This window comes from Marmota monax, unplaced genomic scaffold (assembly GCF_021218885.2).
Source record: "Marmota monax isolate L192 unplaced genomic scaffold, Marmota_monax_Labrador192_F-V1.1 WCK01_AAM20220418_F8-fsc00061, whole genome shotgun sequence".
Classification (NCBI taxonomy): Eukaryota; Metazoa; Chordata; class Mammalia; order Rodentia; family Sciuridae; genus Marmota; species Marmota monax.
Genome location: NW_026695230.1, coordinates 8160232 through 8183935, shown reverse-complemented (window position 1 = coordinate 8183935; position 23704 = coordinate 8160232). Strand labels below are relative to the sequence as shown.

The following is a 23704-nucleotide window of genomic DNA, read 5'->3' as shown; positions in this document are numbered from 1 at the left end:
CCCTGCCCCTTTAGTCTTTAAGAAATGCTTCTCCCTCAGGATTCAGCTCACGTATGGATTGCCTCCTTGTCACTTCTATAAAATCCTGTCTTATTCAGGCTGATCTATTCTCTCCTTTCCTAGTATTTTGTCTGCCCTCAAAGAATTATCATGATGTTAGGTAATTATATCTTTGTTTCTGATAACATATTCACATAGACTTTAAATATTTGCCAAACACTAGGACTTTTTTCTATATTTGTTTGATCACAAATACCATGTGAAGTGAATACTGTTATAACCTTCATTTTACAGATGAGAAAAACAAGGAACAGAGAGAGCAAAAGTAATATGTACAAAGTCACAACTATAAGGGGCAGGCTTAGAATTTTGAACTCAGATTCTGGCTGAAGAAACTGTTCTGAAACACTATATTCTCTAGACTATAAAATTCTAGTGAACTGAGCTGATAGTCCCATGGTTAATGAAATTTGTATTTTCTCATCACTTAACAAGAGTACCTTGGATTGAAAGCACTTATTTATAAATAAACAAACAATCAGACTTAGGTCAAACTCCAAGGTTCTTGGTTTTTCTGCTAAAACTTAAGGACTTTATTTTCTTGGTGCATAATGCAATTTTTTAAATAATTTGTTAAGATTTATAGTGCCTCGCCTAACTTCAAATCATATTTCATATATATCATTAGATTATGATATATAGCAGTAAGGACTTTATAGTTCTTGCTTTTAGTTGTATTTCTATTATCTAATCTGAGAGGTTTTAAGAAATGAAAATTTAGTAACTATTTCTTGTGGTTTTTCCCCCAACAGTAAAAATGAAATATGCAGAAAATGTTCCCCATAACATGACAGAAAAGGAATTCTGGACACGTTTTTTTCAGTCTCATTATTTCCATAGGGACCGGCTGAATACAGGGTCAAAGGATCTCTTTGCAGAATGTGCCAAAATAGATGAAAAAGGTAACTGTTTATCCCTGATACATTCTAGTATTTAGCTTTCCACTCTAGTTATTAGAACTATGAATGGTGTTTTTTTTGTTTTTTTAATATCTGAAGGGTAAACTTTGAACTTTGTATTTCATTTGTTTTCTAGGTTTAAAAACAATGGTTTCATTAGGAGTGAAAAACCCACTACTCGATTTAACAGCTTTGGAAGATAAACCATTAGATGAGGTAAGAAACAATAAAAGGAGTTAGAAAGCAGTATTTTCCTAACCTTAACATTTTCATAGTTTTTAAATTGCGTAAGTGTAGATATTCCACTTATTTTTTAATTAAATTATTTATTTATTCTAATTTGTTATACATGATGACAGAATGCACTTCATTTCATAGTACACATATAGAGCACAGTTTTTTAAGTTAACTGTACACAAAGTATTTTCACACCATTCATGTCTTCATACATGTACTTAGGGTAAATATCTAGCTCATTCCACCATCTTTTCTACCCCCTTACCCCCTCCCTTCCCTTCCCTCCCCTTTGCCCTATCTAAAGTTTCTCCATTCCTCCCATGTTCCCTCCCATAGATATTCCACTTATGGTATTGTAAAAGAAGGAAAATACTGTTATCTGAAATGGTTTTTGAAAAGTATTTTTTAGCACTCTTGAGACCCTGGGTTTTTGATCCTCGGCACCTTTAAAAAGGGGGGTGGGGGGCTTTTCAGTAGTATTGTTTGCCATTAAAATTACCTTGAAGAACTGAAATCCCTGTATGAGTTGCTAAAACTTTTTAGAAACAATTTTTTAGCTTTCCCATGAGCAATTATCCAGGTAATTATCAGGGCTTAATATGATAAGTTCAGCATTCTACCTTAGTGGCTAACTTTTTTTTTTCTTCCCGTGTTTACTTGTTTTTGTGATGCTAAGGATCCAACCCAGAGCCTCAAGCCCTATAGGCAAGCACTCTATCACTGAGCTACATCCCAGCCCCTAGTTAACATTTAATCTAAAGAAATGGGGATAAATGTTAGTAGACTGGAAGATATTATAACAAACATTTGTTGATTGATTGCCTGCTATCTGCCTAGCCTTGAGTATTCTGATGTCCCTTACCCCCCACCCTAATCTATTCCAACAATTAGACCATTAAGTGTAAGCTACCTACCTCAGTATCATGAGTCCAAGTGTACAGATTTGTCCATTCACAGAGAAAGAAACTATTCCTTTCTGATCTAGTGTTAATTCCATCTGTCTCCATCTCTGGTCCAAGAACTTGCCTTCTTCAGTTATTCCCGTAATTCTGTTTTTCATTTTCTTATCATTCGTCTGCCTTATTTTCTGCTGACTACATAAACATACATCCCTTTATTTTCTCCTTTCTAACTTTTCCCTTTATTTTAGTACATGTACCCAGTTAAGGAAAAACAGTGTTAAAATTTTGTGCTGCAATCTGATTTCACATTAACAGAAAATAATCTTTGGTGCTCACGTGAGTCATTTCCTTAATATTCAGTCATTTTTCTTGGTAGTTCTCCAAACTCAGTTATTTCATTGGTGAATTTCAGCATATTACAAACATATACCGCTTTGATTCATCCTGAGAAAATGCTTAGTGAGCTTTAAAGATGCAGGTTGTTAATAAAAATAATTGCATTTTGTACATGCACTTTATAACTTTTTTACCTCTCTAATTATCCATGTCAATACCGTAGTTGTTAAAAAAAACATAGGCTTTAAAACCAAACTACTTAACTTAATGCTGATATTTTTTAACATTTCTGAATTCAACTATTTTTGGTTTTTTACTTTTTTCAATAAAATGAAACTAATTGTACTGGCCTTATAGGATCATTTTAAAAGTTAAAAGAGGGAGCTAAGAGTGTGGCTCAGTGGTAGAGTACATGCTTAACCTTGGGTTCAATCTCCAGAATCTACCCACTCCCAGTAAAAGTTAATAGAACTGGTATGTGGTAAGTGCTCAGTAAGAAATAGGTGTTATTTTTATTATTATCTACATTTTTAAATGCCTTCAGAGTATTCTGTTGTATTGGTATGGCTATTTCAACGTCTGCATAACCAATTATTTTATTTTATTTTATTTTTTGGTGGTACTGGGGATTTGAACTCAGGAACTCATGCCAGGCAAGCACTCTGCCGCTGAGCTATATCCCCAGCCCCTAACCAATCTCTTTAATAGAAACAATCATTGATTCTATTTTTCCTTTAAATACCTTTATTTTATTTATTTTTAAGTGGTGCTGAGGATCGAACCCAGGGCCTCACACGTGCTAGGCGAGTACTCTACTGCTGAGCCACAACCCCAACCCCTCTATCAACTTACAATTGTTTTAACTGTCACAGGATATTATCAAGCCTCTTTCTGAACAAATTCTGTTTCATTGCTTTAAATACTAATTACATAATGACAAATCCCAAATATCCCTGATCTAACTGAAAAGCACCAAAATCTTATATAAAATTACCTGCCTGATACCTCCACTTATATATTTTACATATATCTTATCTTACCATGTCCAAAATGGAACTTGTGATTCCCATCCTGATAAACTTTATTTCTTCTGGCTTTTCCGTATCCCAGTAAAAACCATTATTAACATTTGCTCAGGCCAAGAAACAAAACAAACAAAACCTGGGAGTGTCTTTGATTCCTCCCCTTGGTTCACATCAAACTATTCAGTTCATCAGCAGGTCCTGTGGTTTGATTGCTTGTTTAGTTTTCTATTGGATCTTCCTGTTTGTACTTTTGGCCCATATAGTCCATTCTCCTCTAGCAGGAAGAGGTATAAATCAGATCTTGGTGTGAAGCTCTTCGATGCCTTCTTATTGAACTTAGAATAAAAATCAGAACTCCTAGTCAGGCATAGTGACACCCACCTGTAATCCCAGCAACTTGAGAAGCTGAAGAAGTACGATCTCAAGTCTTAGTAACTTAGCAAGACCCAGAATAAGAAATATAAAGTGCTAGGGGTAAAATTCAGTGGTAGAGTTCCTCTGGGTTCAATTCCCAGTTAATCCCTACACACACACACACACACACACACACACACACACACCCCACACAGAGCCCTCCCATAAGGCTCTGCTTCATTTGGCCCCTATCTGCTACTACCTCAGCTTTGGCCTCTGCCACTCACTCAAGCCCCATATATAATGACCTCATTTTGGTTCCACACCAAGTTTTCTCCATCTCTGGACCCTTTACACTTACTGGTTTTTTTCCTTCTCTTCCCCTATTTTTTACCCATCTGTTCTAATGTCGCCCTATCTAAAGTAACTCTACCCAATTCATTCTATCATGTTACCTTCTCTGTTTTATTCCTGTTAATTTGTAACTTCCAAAAAGCATCTTGTTTTGCTTGATAACTACTAGTCGTTTTCTCAGTAGAGTATGTTCCATGAAGCTGACACAAATGGCATATATGAAGAACATAGTAATTATTGAATCGATGCAAAAATCACATAGGAAGCCTTCTATTATCTCTCTGGAACTTTTTTCTTTTTCCTGTTAATTGTTGGGTGTTGACTGAATTTAGGGCCTTGTGCATACTGGGCATGCATTTCTTGTTTTTTGTTTGTTTGTTTGTTTGTTTGTTTGTTTTTTTGCAGTCCTTGTATGGAACCCAGAGCTTTGTGCATACTAGGCATGTGTTCTGCCACTGAGCTACACTACAAGTCCCTAAACAGACTTTTTTGTAGTGCTGGGGATTGAACTCAGGGTCTTGTGCATGAGAGGCAAGCACTCTACCAACTGAGCTATATCCTCAACTCACTGGGCATGCATTTCTTTAGCCTTATGTCTCAGCAATTCTTGACTCACCTTTCATTATAGTTATACTGAATTACATATAAACTCATGACACAATATGTATTACTTTTCTCTTATATTTTTGTTTAGGCGGCTTCGTTTCTGCAAAATGTTGCCACCACCCATGTCTATAGCAAGCACCTGTTTATCCTATGGTGCTTCTTGAAGCTTTTTTCAAAGCTCTTCTCCATAAGATTAACCACTTCCTCTCTCATAGGTAACTCTTACTCACATATACTTGCTTATAGCCCAACTTCCTGCTAACTAGTATTTAAGTTCCTGTGGCACATGGTCTTACTAGTTTATCAAATAATTACTAAATTCTTCATATATGCCATGTGCTGGAGATAGTCCAGTAAACAAAAATAAAGTCAGCCTCATGGAACATACAGTCTACCAAAAGTGACTGGCAGGTATGATGGAAAATAAGATTTTTTTTTAAAAATATTACAAATGTTATGAAGAAAACAGGCACAGTGCCTGTAATCCCAACGACTCAGAAGAAGAATCATGAATTTTAGGCCCTAAGCAGCTTGGTGGGACCCCTTTGCTAGGAACAAAGATCAGTGGGAAAGCACCCCTGGTTTCAGTCCGCAGTACTAAGAAAGAAGGGAAGGGAAGGAAGAAAGGGAGAAAACAGGACAATATGATGGAATGACTGGTTTGTGGAGAGCTACTTTAGTTAGGGAAAGTCTAACTAAACAAGTGACCTTAGAACAGATGTCTAATTATCTTCAAGACCTAGCATATGACATGTATTCAATCATTTTTTGAAAATATTATGTAATTTTTCAATATCACATTTTATAGAGCTTAGAAAAGTTGATTACCTAGAATAATGTCTGGGAAAATTAATAAAGCCAGAATTTTATTTATATATACAAATATCTTAGTTGGACACAATAGCTTTATTTTATTTATTCATATGTGGTGCTGAGGATCGAACCTAGGGCCTTTCATGTGCTAGGCGCGCGCTCTACCACTGAGCCACAACCCCAGCCCATAAAGCCAGAATTTAAATTTCTGTCTGACTTCATAGTCTGTGTTTTTCTCTCATTCTGTTGTGTTACTTCATTTACTATTTAACTATATCAAAAATTCTCGAGCCATACACGCTGGTACATGCCTGTAATCCCAGCAGCTCAGGAGACTGAGGCAGGAGGATTGCAAGTTCAAAGCCAGCCTTAGCAAAAGCGAGGCATTAAGCAGCTCATTGAGACCCTGTCTCTAAATAACATACAAAATAGGGCTGGGGATGATGCTTAGTGGTCAAGTGCCCCTGAGTTCAGTTCCCAGTATCCCCCCAAAAAAGAAAAAAAAAATTATCTTTTGTGTTTTTGGACAGGGTACCAGGGATTGAACCCAAGGGTGCTTTGCCACTGAGCCACATCCCCGACTCTTTTAATTTTGTATTTTGAAACGGTCTCACTAGGTTGCTTACGGTCTTATTAAGTTGATGAGGCTGACCTCAAACTTGCAGTTCTCCTGTCTCTGCTTCATGAGTTACTGGGATTACAGGCATATGCCACCATGCCCAGCAAGAATTGCTTTTTTAAAAAAATACAAAGGCTCTTGATATATAGCTCAGTGGTAGAGCATTTTCCTAACTGGATTGAGGGCCTGGGTTCCATCCCCAGCATCTTCAGAAAAAAATGCAGAGTTGAAGATTAAGAGGGGCTTTTGTAAAAAGCTAAAAGGAGTTAATGATATTTTTTATGTGTGTAATGTCACTTATTTTTTAATGTTTACCTGTGGCTATTTAAAATTCATGAGAATGCATTGTTCTATAATCCAGCACATTTTTCTACTAAGCTTATCTTTTTCCTATTAGATGAGATCAGAATCTTATTTTGATTTTTAATATACTAAATTGTTTTTCATAGGGCTATGGCATTTCCTCTGTGCCATCTACTTCCAATTCTAAATCCATCAAGGAGAATAGTAATGCTGCCATCATCAAGAGGTTTAACCATCACAGTGCCATGGTTCTGGCAGCAGGTCTCAGGAAACAGTTAAGTATACCTGCAAAGGTGCACTTACTGGGCTTCTCAGGATATCCAGTTTGTGGTAGATATTTCTACTTATATTTTTTTACATTAATGTTTTTCCCCTTTGTTTTAAGAGAAGCACAAAATGAACAAAATGGTGAGCCGAGCAGCATGGATCGAAATTCTGGAGATGCAGACAGCTTTCAGCCAGCAGTCAAAAGGGTACGGACAAAAAATTGGGGCCACTTAGGAATTGGGTTTCTCCAGATATAAAGTATCTGGGAGGAGTACTTCATATTGCTTATTACATATGACTTTCTCTGATCAAGACATTGTTTGCCTTTGAGTGTGGAACATTTTAAAGCTCCTCAGCTTTGGCTCTTTAGCCAACTTTTCCTTGAGTCAAATCTATTACTATTTTTATTGAGGTTTTATTCCCTTTCCATAAATACAAATACACTATTTAATGTGTACATTTTATTTTATTTACCTGGAAAGAGTATTCAACAAAGGCAATTGAAATTTTAAAAAGTTCACACATAGGATTTTAAAAAGTGAATTGGCCTTCCTGTTAAACCTAGCATTTTAGAGCTGGAAGTGTCTTCTCATTAAATATTCAAGAAGTCATTTGGGACTATGGAAAGAGTTGGCTACTTATTTCTTTTCTGCAACTTCATTAAGCTACTCTCTCTGTGTTTTTTAAGCCCCAATTATAAAAATAAATTATATAAGGCTTTCTTAAGAGAGCAATCGGGTGCCAGGCAGAGTGGCACATGTCTATAGTCCCAGAAACTTAGGAGACAGGCAAAAGGATTACATGTTTAAAGCCAGCCTCAGAAATTTTGCAAGGCCCCAAGCATGTTTTATTTTTTCAAAGTAAATATTTAAACAAGTGCTGGGGATGTGGCTTAGTGGTTAAGTGCCCCTGGGTTCAATCCCTGGTACCAAAAAGAGAGAGAGCAATCAGGCAGTATGTAAATTTTTTTAAACTTTATGCTCTCAATTTCACTCTGGACTTTTTTTTTAAGGAAATGATGTGTGCAAAGATTTAGATATATTCGTTACGGTGAGACAGTAACAACATCCTAACATTTGTAATACATCCAATACAGTGGAGATTGATACAACCATTATTGACTTTAAAAGTATTAATAGGTCAGTGGTAGAGTGCTTGCACAGCATGCATGAGTTATTGGGTTCAATCCCTAGCACTAAAGAATAAAATTTTAAAGAATAATAATTGGGGTTTGGGCTGGGGCTCAGTGGCAGAGTGCTTGCTATTTTCAGCTTGCAAAGTATGACTAGATAATTCATTTGGGGGAAACATGATAAAAGACACACCTTCATATGCCAGATTGGCAAAAATTAAAAATTTTTAATACTTAGTGAATACTTAGTATCATCAGAGTGTAGGAAAATAGGTACTTTTTGTAATTGATTGATCAGAAATTGGTTCAACCATTTATAAGACAGTAATCACTAGGAAGTAAAGTTCATATCGGATGATTTCATTTTTTTACCTTCCACACGGTTTTATCTTTTCAGTCATGTTCATTACTTGTGTAAGAGAAAGTTACTGCTGGACACAGTGGCGCAAGCCTGTAATCCTAGTAGCTCAGGAGGCTGAGACAAGAAGATCGGAAATTCAAAGCCAGCCTGAGCAAAAGCAAGTCACTAAGCAACTCATGGAGACCCTGTCTCTAAATAAAATACAAAATAGGGCTGGGGATGTGGCTCAGTGGTTGAGTGCCCCTGAGTGCAATTCCCAGTAATCCCCCCACACCGCCCTCAAAAAAAAAAAAAAAGAAAAGAAACTTACTAACAAAATAAAAAAGACTTTGTTAATAATTATAGGCGAAGTTACAAGAATCCATTGAGTATGAAGACTTGGGAAAAAATAATTCCATAAAAACGATTGCACTAAACCTCAAGAAGTCAGATAGGTAAGTTTGATCACTGGTTAATAAACTTGAAGTAGAATAGTTACATAGCATAATTCACTGCAAAATATATTTTGCAAGTATAGCATTGATTTTTTTAAGTCAGTTTATTACCATTATAGTATCTTTTTATCTTTAAATTTACTCTGTTGCCTGGTACAGTGGCATACACCTGTAATCCCAGCTATTTGGGAGGCTCAGGCAAGAGGAACCAAAGTGAAACCCTGTCTCTAACTAAAATACAAAATAGGGCTAAGGATGTGGCTCAGTGGCGAGTGCCCTTGAGTTCAATCCCTGCTACCCAAAAAGGCGGGGCGGGGCTGGGGGGTGGGGGTTGAAAGACAGAAATAGAGTACTTTTACTATGTATGACTGGTTTCTTCTTCTGTGCTATCTTCAGGTATTATCATGGTCCAACTCCAATTCAGTCACTACAGTATGCAACGAGTCAGGACATTATTAATTCTTTTCAAAGTATTAGACAAGAAATGGAAGCTTACACACCCAAGTTAACTCAGGTAGGTGACTTATATTGTGTAGTTCCCATACTTACTTCCTCGATTTATGAGCACAGCCAGCTTGAAGTATATAACTGATATTTTAATTGGCTTTAGAGACCTATTCCTGAAAAATAATTTCTTTTAAAAAAAAGGAGGTAGAGAAAAGGTATTTGGCATATTTAGGAAGCATCTGAAGGTAATGAAAAACAATGAATTTTGTGATTGCTAAGTTTTTATTTCCACACACTCGGTCGGTTTTATTAGGGAAATTGCCAAATTATTTTTTACCTTCATTCTCTGGATAGTCTACATGACCTCAAACTCAGAATATGTAAAATAGAGATCATTATGTCTTCATTTTTCTCACCCTTCACACTTACAGTTAACTGGCAAGTTCTATCAGTTCTTTCAGTATTTCTTGATTCTGTCAATTTGGTTTAGGCAAACTATGTATTTTCCTCAACATTACTATAAATTCTTTTCATTAAAAATTAGAAGAGTAATTACTAGGCACTAGTGGGTGGGAAAGGAGTGAGGGTAAAAGGGTGGATGAATAAAATATCACAGTGAATCCCATTAATTTGTACCATTAATATGTTAATAATTCTTTTAAAAGATCCTTTGTACTTTGGCCCTAACCCACTTCTCCAATTCCATCTTCAGCCAGTCTCCACTCCCTCTACACACAACTTGAGTTCTATATCACTCTAAAATATCCAGACTCTTTTGATCACATCATTATCATGCTTCCTGTGCTTTTCCTTATGCTTTATATCATCTTAGAATGCCCAAAGACTTGGTTCTGCCCCATAGAAACTAATAGTGTTTATTTAAGAATCAGCTCAGATTTTATTGCTTCTGTAAAGCAGTCTTCGACATGTACAGAGAGGAATTGACTTTTCTGTTTTTGAAGGCACTAAGGCATCTAGTATAGACCTATTGTGGATTTTATCCCACATTGGAACCTTTTTAACTTTTTGTTTTGAAATAATCTCAGATTTACAGAAAGTTGCAAAAAGTGTTTTTAGACACCCCCCACCATTTTTTAAAGTAAATTAACAGTGTAATCTCCCTTTACTTCTAGGTCTTTCAATGTATGTTTCCAAAAAGCCAAGCCATTGTTTTAAATAACACAGTACAGTTATAGAATTAATAGTTAACATTGTTGGCTGAGGATATAACTCAGTGGTAGAGCACTTGCCTACTACCATGCACAAGGTCCTGGGTTCAGTCCCCAGCATTGCTAAATAAATAGATAAACATTGATAAACTATTATTATCTGTCCTAACAGGTCTTAATAAAAATGGGCTGGAGATATGGCTCAAGCAATAACGCGCTCGCCTGGCATGCGTGGGGCACTGGGTTCGATCCTCAGCACCACATAAAAAATAAAAAAATAAAGATGTTGTGTCCACCAAAAAAATAATAATAATAATAAAATCACACCAATTATATCACTAGAGTTATTTATAATAAAAATTTTACTTGATCTAGCAGCCAAACCTGGTTCATGAGGTATATTTGGTTCTCTTGTCTCTTTAATCTCAACTTTAAGTTGGAACAATTTTTCAGTCTTCCTTGTCTTTCATGACCTTGACATTTAAGGAGTATAGGCCAGTATTTTGTAGGATATCCTCAACTTAAGTTTCTCTAATGTTTCTTCATGATACACATTTTTTGACGCTAATACTACAGAAATTATGTTGTGTCCTCAGTGCATCATATCAGAATTCACATGTTCTAACTTTTATTTTATATGTATATATATATTTGTGATAAACATTTATTTATTTATTTATGCTGCTGAGGATCAAACCCAGTGCCTCACTTGTGCTAGGCAAATGTTCTACCACTGAGCAACAGCCTCAGCCCCACATATTCTAACTTATAATATTAACTCTGATCATTTAAGGTAGTATCTGCTGGTTTCTCCACCAATTTTTTTTCCTTTTGTAATTAATACATCTTGTATTTTTTAATCTAATCCATACATATGGATTTCTGCATGTAAAAACTCCATTGCAAAATTTTAGACACAGAAGCCCTGATTTGAGTTGTTCCACAAATGATTTGTTCCTTCCTAGAGCCACAGGCCCTGGCACTTGTTAGGCACTCATTGAATAATGGATTAATTATGTCCCTAAATGTTAATACTGACACCATGGGGAATATATTTTCTCCCCCTTGGCTTTGTTTATTCACTTTCTTCAAAATAAAAAGGGGTTAGGGATGTAGCTCAGGGGTAGAACACATGCCAAGCATTTGCGAAGCCCTAAGTTCTATCCTCACCAATGTAAAAAAGAAAGAAAATTTAAAACAAATGATAAATTTTCTATTATCTTTCTTCCCCATCTCCACCTCCAGCACTTATCAAGGATACATGTTAACATATTTTGGGGGCAGGCCCCGGTTGTGAGGGGTTTTTTGTTTTGTTCTAATGATGGAGAGCCTCATGCATGGCAGGTATGCTCTCTACCATCAAGCTGCATTCCCGTACTCCATTGAATGTTTTATTTGACCTGTTTGCTTTCCATAAACTCAATTTTACCTACAATGGTAAAGAGTTGAATTGAAGTAGTGCTTCTGAAAGGACTTAACTAGGGGCTGGGGATGTGGCTCAAGCGGTAGCGCGCTCGCCTGGCATGCGTGCGGCCTGGGTTCGATCCTCAGCACCACATACAAACAAAGATGTTGTCAGCCAAGAACTAAAAAATAAATATTAAAAAACTCTCTCTCTCTCTCTCTCTCTCTCTCTCTCTCTCTCTCTCTCCCCCCCCCCCCCCCCCCCACTCTTTCTTTAAAAAAAAAAAAAAAAAGAAAGGACTTAACTAGGCAAAAGTTAGTGAGTTTCTAGTTCCTATGGACTTGCCAATTACAGTAGTTCCTCCTTAGCCACAAGAGATACCTTCCAAGTCCCCCAGTGGATTCCAGAAGTTGTGCATAGTGCCTTTAATGCCTTTTCTATCTTAACTAAGCATTTACCAAACACTGTGGTCATAAGTTTTGCAGCTTGAGGTATAGAAGCAAAACTAGCATGAATTTTTTTTCCTTCATAATTCATAGATTTGTTTTTATCATAGATCTTAGTAATCTCAGTATATATTTTTTTTTCCATAAATCCAGAACTTTCACCTCATCATTTAAAGGAAGCACCTTCTGACTTCTTGTTTGTCATGTCTGAATTGCAAACATTACTATTTTTGCATGTGGGGCCATTATTAAGTAAAATAGGGGTTAGACAAGTCCAAAAGTTCCGCAACAGTAGGTCTGGTAACCTAGATGGCTACTAATTAATAACAGGCAGATAGTATATACAGCAAGGATGCACTGGATGATTCATGTTTTAGGCTGTACAGAGCAAGATTTCATTATGTTGCCCAGAACTGTGCACAATATAAAACTAAGATTGTTTATTACTGGTTTTCCATTTAATATTTTCATCCCATAGTTGACTACAGGTAAATAAAACCAGAGAAAATAAAACTACTAATAAGGGAAAACTGTATTTCTAGAAAACAGGTTTTTCTCTTGCTACACAAACCATTTCTGGCCTCAAGGGAAATAATTTTCTCTAGCTGCTGAATTTTATAGAAATAAACGCTTGACCTTCTGGTAAAAATGGAAATGTTAATTCGGCAAAAAGACAGAAAATCAGTTTCTATGTCTCCTTTCTTTCAGGTTCTCTCAAGTAGTGCTGCTAGTAGTACCATCACAGCACTGTCACCTGGAGGAGCACTTATGCAGGGAGGGACACAGCAAGCCATAAACCGTATGTGCTGCGCCACTTTTTGCTATACCTTTGCTTAAATAAGCTCTAAAGAACAAGACCACGGGAGTGCTAAAGTTAATTGTTTTTTCATTGGGGCACTTCTGGGATCTTTGCTGATTGGTATGTGGTACTGGGAAGTGAATCTATTGCCTCATGCATGCTAAGCTTGTTCTCTGCCACTGAACTACACACCACTATTGCCTTGAGTGATCATTTTTTCAAAGATTATACATGTGTGAAAATAACTTTTGTCCTGTGGACCTCTTCCTTCTCTTGCAGAGATGGTGCCAAATGATATTCAGTCCGAATTGAAACATTTGTATGTGGCTGTTGGAGAACTTCTGCGGCATTTTTGGTCCTGTTTTCCTGTTAATACACCATTCCTAGAAGAAAAGGTTGGAATCAATTTTAAATACAGCTAGTTATTATGTAGTGAGTTCATGAGATATTATTTTGAAATTGGAAAATTTTATTATTTACCATTTGCCAGACAGTGGTAAAATTATTTTGTATATGTTATGTGATTTATTCCTCACTGTGTCTTCATATTTTTGGTTTTACCCATTTCATAGATTAGGAATCTCAGATCTAGATCAGTTCTATATTTATGATCATATAATTTTAAACTTAAACATAACTCCATGCCATAATAAATAATGGAAGAACAGTGGCCCAAAACAAATAATATGTGTAAAATTACTTATTTGATACATTTTCATTGATAGTAAAATCCAAAATGAGAACTAACAACAAATATAGCCTTTTTTCTCCCCTTCTGTACTGGGAATTGAATCCAGTGCTTCACACATGCTAGGCAAGTGCTCTGTCACTGAGCTACATCCCCAAACCAGCATTAAGTATTTAACACCAAAACCCTTTTAGCCAAGTAAAGGACAGTTGACAAATGAGAAAATATTTATAGCATTAATAATAGCTTTCCTTATATAGGTTGCTCTTTAAACATTTGTTAAGGATAAGAAGTTGGGAGTACAGTTCAGTGGTAGAGCATGTACTTCTAGCATGCTGGAGGCCCTGAGTTCAGTCCCCAGCACCAAAAAAAACCAAAAATCAGAAAATGAAAGAAAAAGATAAAGATCTCAGTAAAAAGAACAGGCAGCGGGTGGAGGTATAGCTCAGTAATAGCATGTTTGCATAGCATACTTGGACCCTAGTACTGAGTGGTGGGGGTGGAGAACAATAGGCAGTCCAGGTATAATCACATCTGTAACCCTAGGTACTCAGAAGACTGAGGCAGGAGAACTGCAAATTTGAGGCCAGCCTGAGCAATTTAGGGAAATCCTGTCTCATAGTAAAAAATAAGAAGGCTAGGGATGATAGTTTAATGGTAAAGTGCTCATTCAACCTCTATTTTAAAAAAATAGAAAAAAAGAAGAAAAAATAAAACTTTTTTAAAAAATAAAAAAGAAGACGCAGCAGAGGCAACTCACTAAAAAATGCAGACAGCCAGTGAACTTAGGAAATTTCCAGACTCACTAATACTAAAATAAAGCAACAATGAAAGTTTTTTTTTCACCCAGTAATTTGCAGAAGAATAAAATGATCATTGTTGGCCTACTTGCTAAGAGAAGAGACCTTTTTTTCCACTTCCATAAGTTCTTTGACTTAGAAACTCAACATTTAGAAATTTAACCTGTGGAAATAATAACGTGTATAAATATTTAACCACAGAAATGTTTCTCTGTTAGTAAGAAAGAAAAACTGGAAATGGCCTAAATATCTACCAGAAGGGGATTGATTGGTTAAAGAAACACCTGGTATAACCAGGCACTGGCCCATGCCTGTAATCCCAGTGGCTCAGGAGGCTGACACAGGAGGATTGTGTGTTCAAAACCAGCCTCAGCAATTTAGCAAAACCCTGTCTCAAAATATAAAAAGGGTTGGGGATGTGGCTCAGATGTTAATCACCCCAGGGTTCAATACCTGATACCAAATTAATTAATTAATTAGAATTAAATAGGGTGGGGATGTGGCTCACCTGTTAAGTGCCCCTGGGTTCAATCCCTGGTACCAAAAAGAGAAACATCTGGTATGTTCTCACATTGAAATATTACACATCTATTTAAAATAGTGACTTAGATGAGTATTTACTGACTCAAAGATTCACATTAAGCCAAGTCAAATTTTGTAAGAGCATGTACATTTTTTTATACATTTACACACAAAGCAAAATATTTAGAAGGCTATGAATTATGAACCAAAATATCAAAGATGACCTGTGAGTAAGTAGTAGGATATAATAGATATATTTTTATGTTCTTTCAAGATTTCTTTGTAATTCATTGTTTTCTATCTTTTTTAGGTAGTGAAAATGAAAAGTAATTTGGAACGATTCCAAGTTACAAAGCTCTGCCCATTCCAAGAAAAAATTCGAAGACAGTATTTAAGCACAAATGTAAGGCACCAATCTGATTTTGGCCTAATTTTCTTTCTCTTTGTAGTAAACTAATGAGCTTTCTTTGATATAAATAAGCAGATACTTTGTTCTTTTCTGTTGCTTAGTGTACTGTTTTTTAGTTGTAAAATGTCATTCATTCACAAGATTATATAAAAAAGTACATATACTCACCAATTGGGAAATGTACTGAGATATTACCATCATTCAGATATTCTGAGTGTATAAAGTAAAACATGGAGAAATGATTGTTAAAAATGCATGGTGAATTATGACCTCTCCATATTTTACTTTATACATTTGTATAAATGTGTATACATATGTATATATTCCTAAAAAATGTATATTACTAATTTGGAAAAACTAAGCAACACAAGCCTAGCAACATAAGGAAAGGCAGAATTAGTACCAATAAACTGAACAGTTCTGATTGTTTACAGCAGGTAAAATGAATAAGTGAAAATGTCACTTTGTGCCCAGGATTTTTAGGATTGTCTTTTGTTTGTTTGTTTTTGCAGTGCTGCGGATTGAATGCAGGGCCTTATGTAGATGAAAGGCTATACCCAGCCCTTAGCATTGTTTTTAAAAGGCCAGACTTCAACCACACAACATAGTTTATGTGTAGTATGCAATTGTTTCTGGAGATGACTTGTGAAGAATAATATATACAAACACAACACCTAGTATTTCAATAACTAGGGGTTGTGGCTCAGCAGTAGAGCGCACCTAGCACGTGCAGGGTACTGGGTTCGATCCTCAGCACCATATAAAAATAAAATAAAGGTATTGTGTCCGGCTACAACTAAAACAAACTATTTAAAAAAAAATAAAATGAAAAACTAGAGAATCAGAAGGGGAGTTTGTTTCCTATCTTTTTTAGGTAGTGAAAATGAAAAGTAATTTGGAACGATTCCAAGTTACAAAGCTCTGCCCATTCCAAAAAAAAATTTGAAGACAGTATTAAGCACAAATGTAAGGCACCTATCTGATTTTGACCTAATTTTCTTTCTCTTTGTAGTAAGTGTGCTTTCTTTGATGTAAATAAGCAGATACTTCGTTCTTTTCTGTTGCCGAAAAGCTTACAACTGAAAGCTTGTAAAACGGTTTTCAAGATAGGGCAGCCCAGTTAAAACTTGCACAATATTGTTTCTTTGGTTAATGAGCTGGGCATGATGGCACATGCCCTGTAATCCCAGCAACTCAGTAGGCTAATGCAGGAAGGTTGTAAGTTCAAGGCCACCCTCAGCAACTTAAGGAGACCCCATATCAAAAAATAAAAAGATAGCTCAGTGATAGAGCACAACTCTTTCAGTCCCCAATACCACAAAAATAAAAAAATTAAATTAAAAACTGAAAAATCTTTATTATTTAAGACTTTTTCCAAGTGTTTATTCCTTAAGCATTCTAAGTGCATTTTCTCAAAATATAAAAATTGCATATTTATAATCATAAAAGAAGTTGGGAATGTCTCTCAACAGTAGGCCGAGCATTGCAAATAAGTTTTGAAGTCTTGTGCCTTCTTAGTTGATTATAATTGTTTGGAGCGCTATATTGAAAGGGGTTCTGAGACCATGTGTAGCCTTACAGAAGGATATGGTGTTTATCAAATTGGTATTGTTCCCTATCAAGTAGAATAACTGATTTTTATAGTTTCCAGACAGCCAGATACCATAACCTTACCAATCATAATAATCATAATAGGTGTGTCAAGTGAGGGGGATTGATGGGAAGTATTCTGTGTATTGAAACCAGAGCCTTATGTATAAAGTACTCTACCACTGAGCTATATCCCCAGCCTAAGTTTTTGTTTTAGTTTTATAGCTCTCAGATCTAAATCATTGAAACACTAAAAGTATTTTAGGACCTCCCTGCCTCCATCCCCATCCTCCCAGAATTGACTTACAGATTTAACTTCCAACCACATAACCCTGTACACTTCTAATGAAATATTCCAATTCATTCTATCTCAGTCAGTGTGATCTGGCTAACATCTAGTTACACATATGATGAGAGCAAAATTTTTCACTCAGATCTACAGTCCTAACCTAAGATGTGATGTTATACATTATTTGAAGCATTTAAACCATTTAAGTTTTCTGTAACCTACTATTCTACATTGCAGTCCTGAAATGTTGAAACTGAAAAGACCCTTAAAAACAGTTAAAAAAATGCTTCACAAAATTGTGCAATAGAATTAACTGCAGGGGCTTTTAAAATTCAAATTCCTGGGGGCTGAGAATGTAACTTACTGATAAAGTTCCTGTTCAGCATGTATGAGGTCCTCTGTTTGATCCCAAACACTGCAAAAGAGAGTAAGGCATTTTTCATATGTTCTGTAAAAGATAATTTTGATACAACCATCCTGGCCTTGGTCAACAGACCAGTGTCTTAAAACCAGAAATTACCAACTTAGAGCACAGTTAAAACTTGCGCAATATCTTTTCTTTGGTTAATGACAGGGCAGACATCACAACAGAGACAAAACAGGTCATTCTGGCCTCTGCACTGTACCATACCATCTCCCTTACTTTTCCCTACGGAATGTGTCAGATAGGCTCCAGGTGTAGCTCAGTGGTAGAGTGATTGCCTAGCATGTGTGAGGCCCAGGGTTCAGTCCCCAAAACCACAAAAACAACAAAATCTCTCTGTTAATACCTTTGCAGAGGGCTTGCACATCCCTTGTTGATTATGGAAGTACTGATCAGCTAGGACAATACTCTAGAAAGTCTGTGCCAAATTTGAGTTGGGAGCATTAACTGCCCCTGCCTTTGCCTAGTTGTGGTTAAGTGTCTTGCTGTGTCTTTCAGTTGGTAAGTCACATAGAAGAGATGCTTCAGACAGCCTACAACAAGCTACACTCGTGGCAGTCACGGCGCTTGATGAAGAAGACGTGAGGTCCATGGAATTCACAGGTTTTGTGAGATTGAGAAAACTGTGACCTGCAGTGTCTCTGGAAACCTGGCCTGTCAGACATGCAGATGAACACAAGGAATAACAAGAAACATCTGCACCATGCCAACTCCCAGAGCAGATTCCATTATATTTGCACATTGGGAACTGAAAGGAAGGAAGGGACTGTGATTGAGCTAAACTCTGGGGAGGTAAATTAAGGCAGAACCAAAATGAGCTAAGTTGCAAATATATATGTATATGTATGTACATATATATGTGTACATATATATGTATTTAAAGACTGTTTACTGCAGTTACTCAGGAACTGCTTTTGATTCACATTAAGCTGCTTTCAGAAATTAAAGAAAAAAACAACACTTTTTTAAAGGGTGCATTGATAAAATCTAAGGGTTTTTGTTTTTGTTTTGTTTTTTTGGTTTTGTTTGTTTTGTTCTGTGTAAATTTTTTCCCTAAGTTTATGGCACAGGGTAGACCTTAAGTATTTCTCCTCCATCCTCCACCTGGATTCTCAAGTTTACTGAATTCTAGTTGTACCTTACATCAGTTAAAGAGAATACTTTATAAAATAAAGCAGAGGGAGACTGTTGCTCAACCATCAGGAAACAGTTATAGTCAGAAGACATCATTGGTCCTGTGTTTCCTACGGAAATAAGAAACAATAAATATTGCACTGAATGTTTGTGGTTTGGAGTTCCTAAATAAAGGGGGAACATATTTGCAGAAAGTCCCGCGGGGTTTTAATGCAGATTTTGTCAGAAGACAATGGCGCTGCATGTTTTTCTTTGAGTGCAAATGTATATTGCTAAGATTTTTTTTTTTTTAAGATGGCATGTGCTTTGAAAAGAGAAATTGCATTTTTAAGAGTTACGAGTGAGAAATATAAGAAATCTTACTTATTTTCACCTCTTTAGAAGAAATAAAAGATGTTTCTCATATCTCCTTTTCTCTGTTATCTGTTACTGTCTTTGGCGAATCGATAATCATTGCATAGTGACTGAAAAGCCGAAATGCAAAAATATATTTTTTTTCCTTGTTTCTGGAACTCGTGCCATATTTTGTTCCTGAGAGGATCAACTTTACTGTCTATCTAAGACTTCAGATGCTTGTATTAAAAGTTACACCAAAAGTAAAAGTTTTTACAGATACTCTTAACTGGAATACATCTTGTGGTTTCTCATTATGTGTGATACTTACTTGAATGGACTGCTCAGGGACCACCCATTCTTTTTAAAGCTGTAATACAAGCTGGTTATCCTTAATGCCTAGACTTGATCAAAATATTCATACCTTGAGCTGGAAAAGTAAGGGCATATTGCCTTATAATATTTCACAGAGCACTTTTCAAATATGTTATTACCACAATTACTCTGAATAATAATAATGGAGCAAATAGAAAAACATTTAAATTTAAATTAAGAATGTATGTCTGGGGCTCTGGTTGTGGCTTATTGGTAGAGCACTCGACAAGCATGTGCAAGGCACTGGGTTCAATCCTCAGCACCACATTAAAAATAAATAAAGCAAAGGTATTATGTACAATTACCACTAAAAAATATATTTTTTCAAAAAAAATGTATGTCTGTTGGGAAAGGCAGGCATAGATAGAATGCTCTATTTAAAGATTAAATGATACATGGAGCCTGAAGAAGACAAAAACAGTTTAGGTTGTGGACATAGTGGTACATGCCTATAATCCCAGCAACTCGGAAGGCTGAGGCAAGAAGATCGCAAGTTTGAGGCCAGCCTTAGCAACTTACTGAAACCCTGTCTCAAGACAAAAATTAAAATACTGGGGGTGTCGCTCAGTGGTAAAGTATCCCTGGGTTCAATCCCCAATACCAAGAAGGAAAAAAAAATTTTTATTTTTTTTATGAGAAATTGGGTAGGCTTTATTTTTTGTTGTTTGTTTTGGTACCGGGGATTGAACTCAGGGTGCTCAGACATTAATAAAATACAAAATAGGGTAATCTTACCTTACCATATTTTGTATTTTATTTAGAGACAGGATCTCAATGAGTTGCTTAGAGCCTCACTTTTGCTGAGGCTGGCTTTGAACTTGTGATCCTCCTGTCATGTGCCACCACGCCCGGCTGGGTAGGCTTCATTTAAAATGGCAAATTTTAAAAAGCTTCTCAGCAAAGGAAACAATAACAGGAGAGAGCCTATAGACTGGGAGAAAATCTTTACCACATGCACCTCCGCAATAAAGCACTAATCTCTAGGATATATAAAGAACTCAAAAAACTAACACCAAAAAATAAATGAGATAAGGAACTTGGACACTTCCCAGAAGAAGAAATACAATTGATTAACAAATATATGAAAAAGTGTTCAACATCTCTAGCAATTAGGGAAATACAAATCAAATCTAAGATTTCATCTCACTCCTATCAGAATGGCAATCATCAAGAATATAGGCAACAATAAATGTTGGCGAGTATGTGTTAAAACAGATACATTCATACATTGCTGATGGAACTGCAAATTGGTGCAACCACTATGGAAAGCAGCATGGAGAGTACTCAGAAAACGGAATGGAACCACCATTTGACCCAGCTATCCATCTCCTTGGTTTATACCCAAAGGACTTAAAATCAGCGTACTACAGTAATACAGCCATGTCAATATAGCAGCTCAATTCAAAATAGCTAGACTGTGGAACCAAGCTAGGTGTCCTTCGATAGATAGAATGGATAAAGAAAATGTATATACTCAATGGAATATTACTCAGCTTTAAAGAAGGGTGAAATTATGCCAGTAAATGGTTGGAGTTGGAGAATATCATGCTAAGAGAAATAAGCCAATCCCACAAAACCAAAGGCCGAATGTTTTCTCTACTGTGCGTATGCTAATTCACAATAAATTGTTGGGGGGGTGCAGTTATTGGGAAGAATAGGGTTACCTTAGATTAGGTAGGGGGACGTGATGGGAGGGAACGGGAGGGGGGAGGGGATGTGAGGATAAGAAGATAGTAGAATGAAACAGACATTATTACTTTATGTATACATGTGACTACATGACCAATATGATTCTGCAACATGTACACTCAGAAAAATGAGAAATTATATCCCATCTGTTTATGATATATCAAAGTGCATAAATGCATCCTGTCTTTCTGTCATAACTAAATAAAACAAATTTAAAAAATTTAAATCCCTAAATAAAAGTTTCTGAGATCAGTGTACATGTATGAATCTGTAACAGTGAATACCACTATTATGCATAATTATAAGGCACCAATAAAAATATATGCATAGATAAATAAATAAAAAGGCAAATTTAGCTAAACCTTGGAAATTAAATAGGATTTTTTGCAAGATAGAGAAGAAAGTAATTTGTTCTAGACTAAGGGAAGAGCTTTGTGAAGGTTTGAAAGACTCCCAACATGTTAGAGAAGCAGATTTTAGGTTGGAGGCTTAATTGTGAGGGACTGAGAAAAAGGCTTTTTAATTCAGGTTGTGAATGTTCTTGCGTGCCAAGGGAAGAAATTGAGACCTTACTAATTAGGTATGGGAGACCTGGGATACAAGTTAGAGCTTATGAATTTTTTTTTAATATTTATTTTTCAGTTGTAGTTGGACATAATACCTTTATTTTATTTATTTTTATGTGGTGCTGAGGATCCAACCCAGGGCCTCATGAGCGCTCTACTGCTGAGCCACAACCCCAACCCCTTATAAGTTTTTTAATTTTTGTTTTTATGCTGCTATTGTTTAAATAAAAGGTTCTGGCAGTTAGGGAAACCAGAATCTAGAATACTTCTGAATGTTCAGGTCTGGTAATTTGGTTAAAATTAAAGTGAAGTCCCAGTAAACAGAGGACGGGTTGGGAGGGTTGAGTAAAAACATTCCTAAGGTATATGTGACCAGTCCCATAAGGGGTGAAGAAATCAAGGGGGGTTTCAACACAGGTAGCTGTTAATTTCTTTCATTTATTTATTTATTTTTATTGCGGTACTGGGGATTACCATCCCCCAGACCTTTTTATTTTGTATTTTGAGACAGGGTCTCGCTAAATTGCCAAAGCTGATCTTGAATTTGTGATCCTCCTGCCTCAGCCTCTAAAATGGCTGGGATTGCAAATGTGTGCCAACACGCCCAGCTTATGCCAAACACTTTTCCTGCTATATCTCACTTCTGATTTCGCAGCAACCAATGGAACTGGTAGATCTACAGATTATTTATCTATAGATTAGGAATGGTTTGGAGAGTAAATAATTTACCCAATTCACACCCAGCAAGTAGCAGAACAGGAATTTGTCCTAAACTGCTAAGTCTTCTCTAGTCATTATAGTTGAGAAGTCTGTGAAATTGGAACTTTTATTCCTGAGCCCAGGCTTTCATTGTCTAATATCTCCTTTGACCATTCTGTCATTTCTGCCTAATTCTATTCTGTGCAAACCACATCATGAGGTTAGTCGGCCTAGTAGGTCTCATTGACCTAATTAGCTACAAATTATGAAAGTATGTCTTGCCTTAGGAAAATGAGTTTCTTGGGTTGGGGAGGTGGCTCAGCAGTGGAATGCTTCCCTGACATGCACAAGGCCCTAGTCTCAATCCCCATCACCACCAAAAAAAAAAAAAAGTTTCTTGTAGAAAGAAGCATAGAGTCAGTAGTGTCAGTCTACTTTGAACTTAAATTACAGAATGAGTAAGTACCTTGATATTTGCTTAAGTCTGGAACAAAATAATGTTTGAATGTCGATACCTACTCATCCAGACTGAGGATGTAATCCAGAAAGTGAATTCCTATTGGTGCATACACCATCATTCTCAAGCTGACAGTGCCTTGGAATGGAAAGCAGCCAATTTTAAACTTAGATTTGCTGTCTCCAGTGTGAAGACTTGTATGGGATTCCTCCAAGATTACCTCTGCCCTTTCCCAGTTTAGCTTGTTCAAGACTCAGCTGTTCTCCCAGTTCTCAAGGCCAGGGAAGTCTTAGTTATTTTCAGCTCTTAAATTGTCCAAAGCTGGAACATTGCCTCGAACCTGGTTAAGGAGTGATCAGCCTTAGTAAGTAGTTCATCCCCTTGTTTGGGTGTGTATTAGTCAAACAGAAGAGACTTTGGAAATCTTGGCATCTAGTGGTTTTCAAACTTTGTAACCACAGAACCTTGTTTTTGTTGTCATTAACAGACCCCTAATACATGTAGCACACATGTGATGGTACCTGTTGAGATCCAGCTCCTCCTGTCTCCCTAACAGAATATGACACATGAAAAACCAATACCCTCTCTGACCACATGGCAGCCTGGGAGGCTGATACTAGGAATGTGCAAAGTTGAAGTATAAGATAGTTTCTGGCTTAAATTTTACTGATTTGTCCTCATAGAAATAAATAGCAAAATGATAGACTTAAACCCTACTCTATCATCAATTACATTGAATATAAACAGGCGGAACAATTGGA

General features: G+C 36.4%; 1 protein-coding gene across 1 annotated transcript in view; it reads left to right on the top strand.

Annotated features, from left to right (window-relative positions):
- Positions 1–19446, top strand: part of Gtf2h1 (general transcription factor IIH subunit 1) — a 35255-nt gene extending 15809 nt beyond the window's left edge. Inside the window, exons 6-15 of the mRNA XM_046438242.2 lie at positions 813–962; positions 1096–1175; positions 6655–6782; positions 6894–6981; positions 8614–8702; positions 9099–9216; positions 12878–12968; positions 13248–13363; positions 15289–15381; positions 18189–19446. Of these exons, the coding sequence (XP_046294198.1) occupies positions 813–962; positions 1096–1175; positions 6655–6782; positions 6894–6981; positions 8614–8702; positions 9099–9216; positions 12878–12968; positions 13248–13363; positions 15289–15381; positions 18189–18275 (1040 nt within the window). The 3' untranslated portion in view covers positions 18276–19446. The remainder of the gene's footprint in view (positions 1–812; positions 963–1095; positions 1176–6654; positions 6783–6893; positions 6982–8613; positions 8703–9098; positions 9217–12877; positions 12969–13247; positions 13364–15288; positions 15382–18188) is intronic.
- Positions 19447–23704: the final 4258 nt, after the last annotated feature.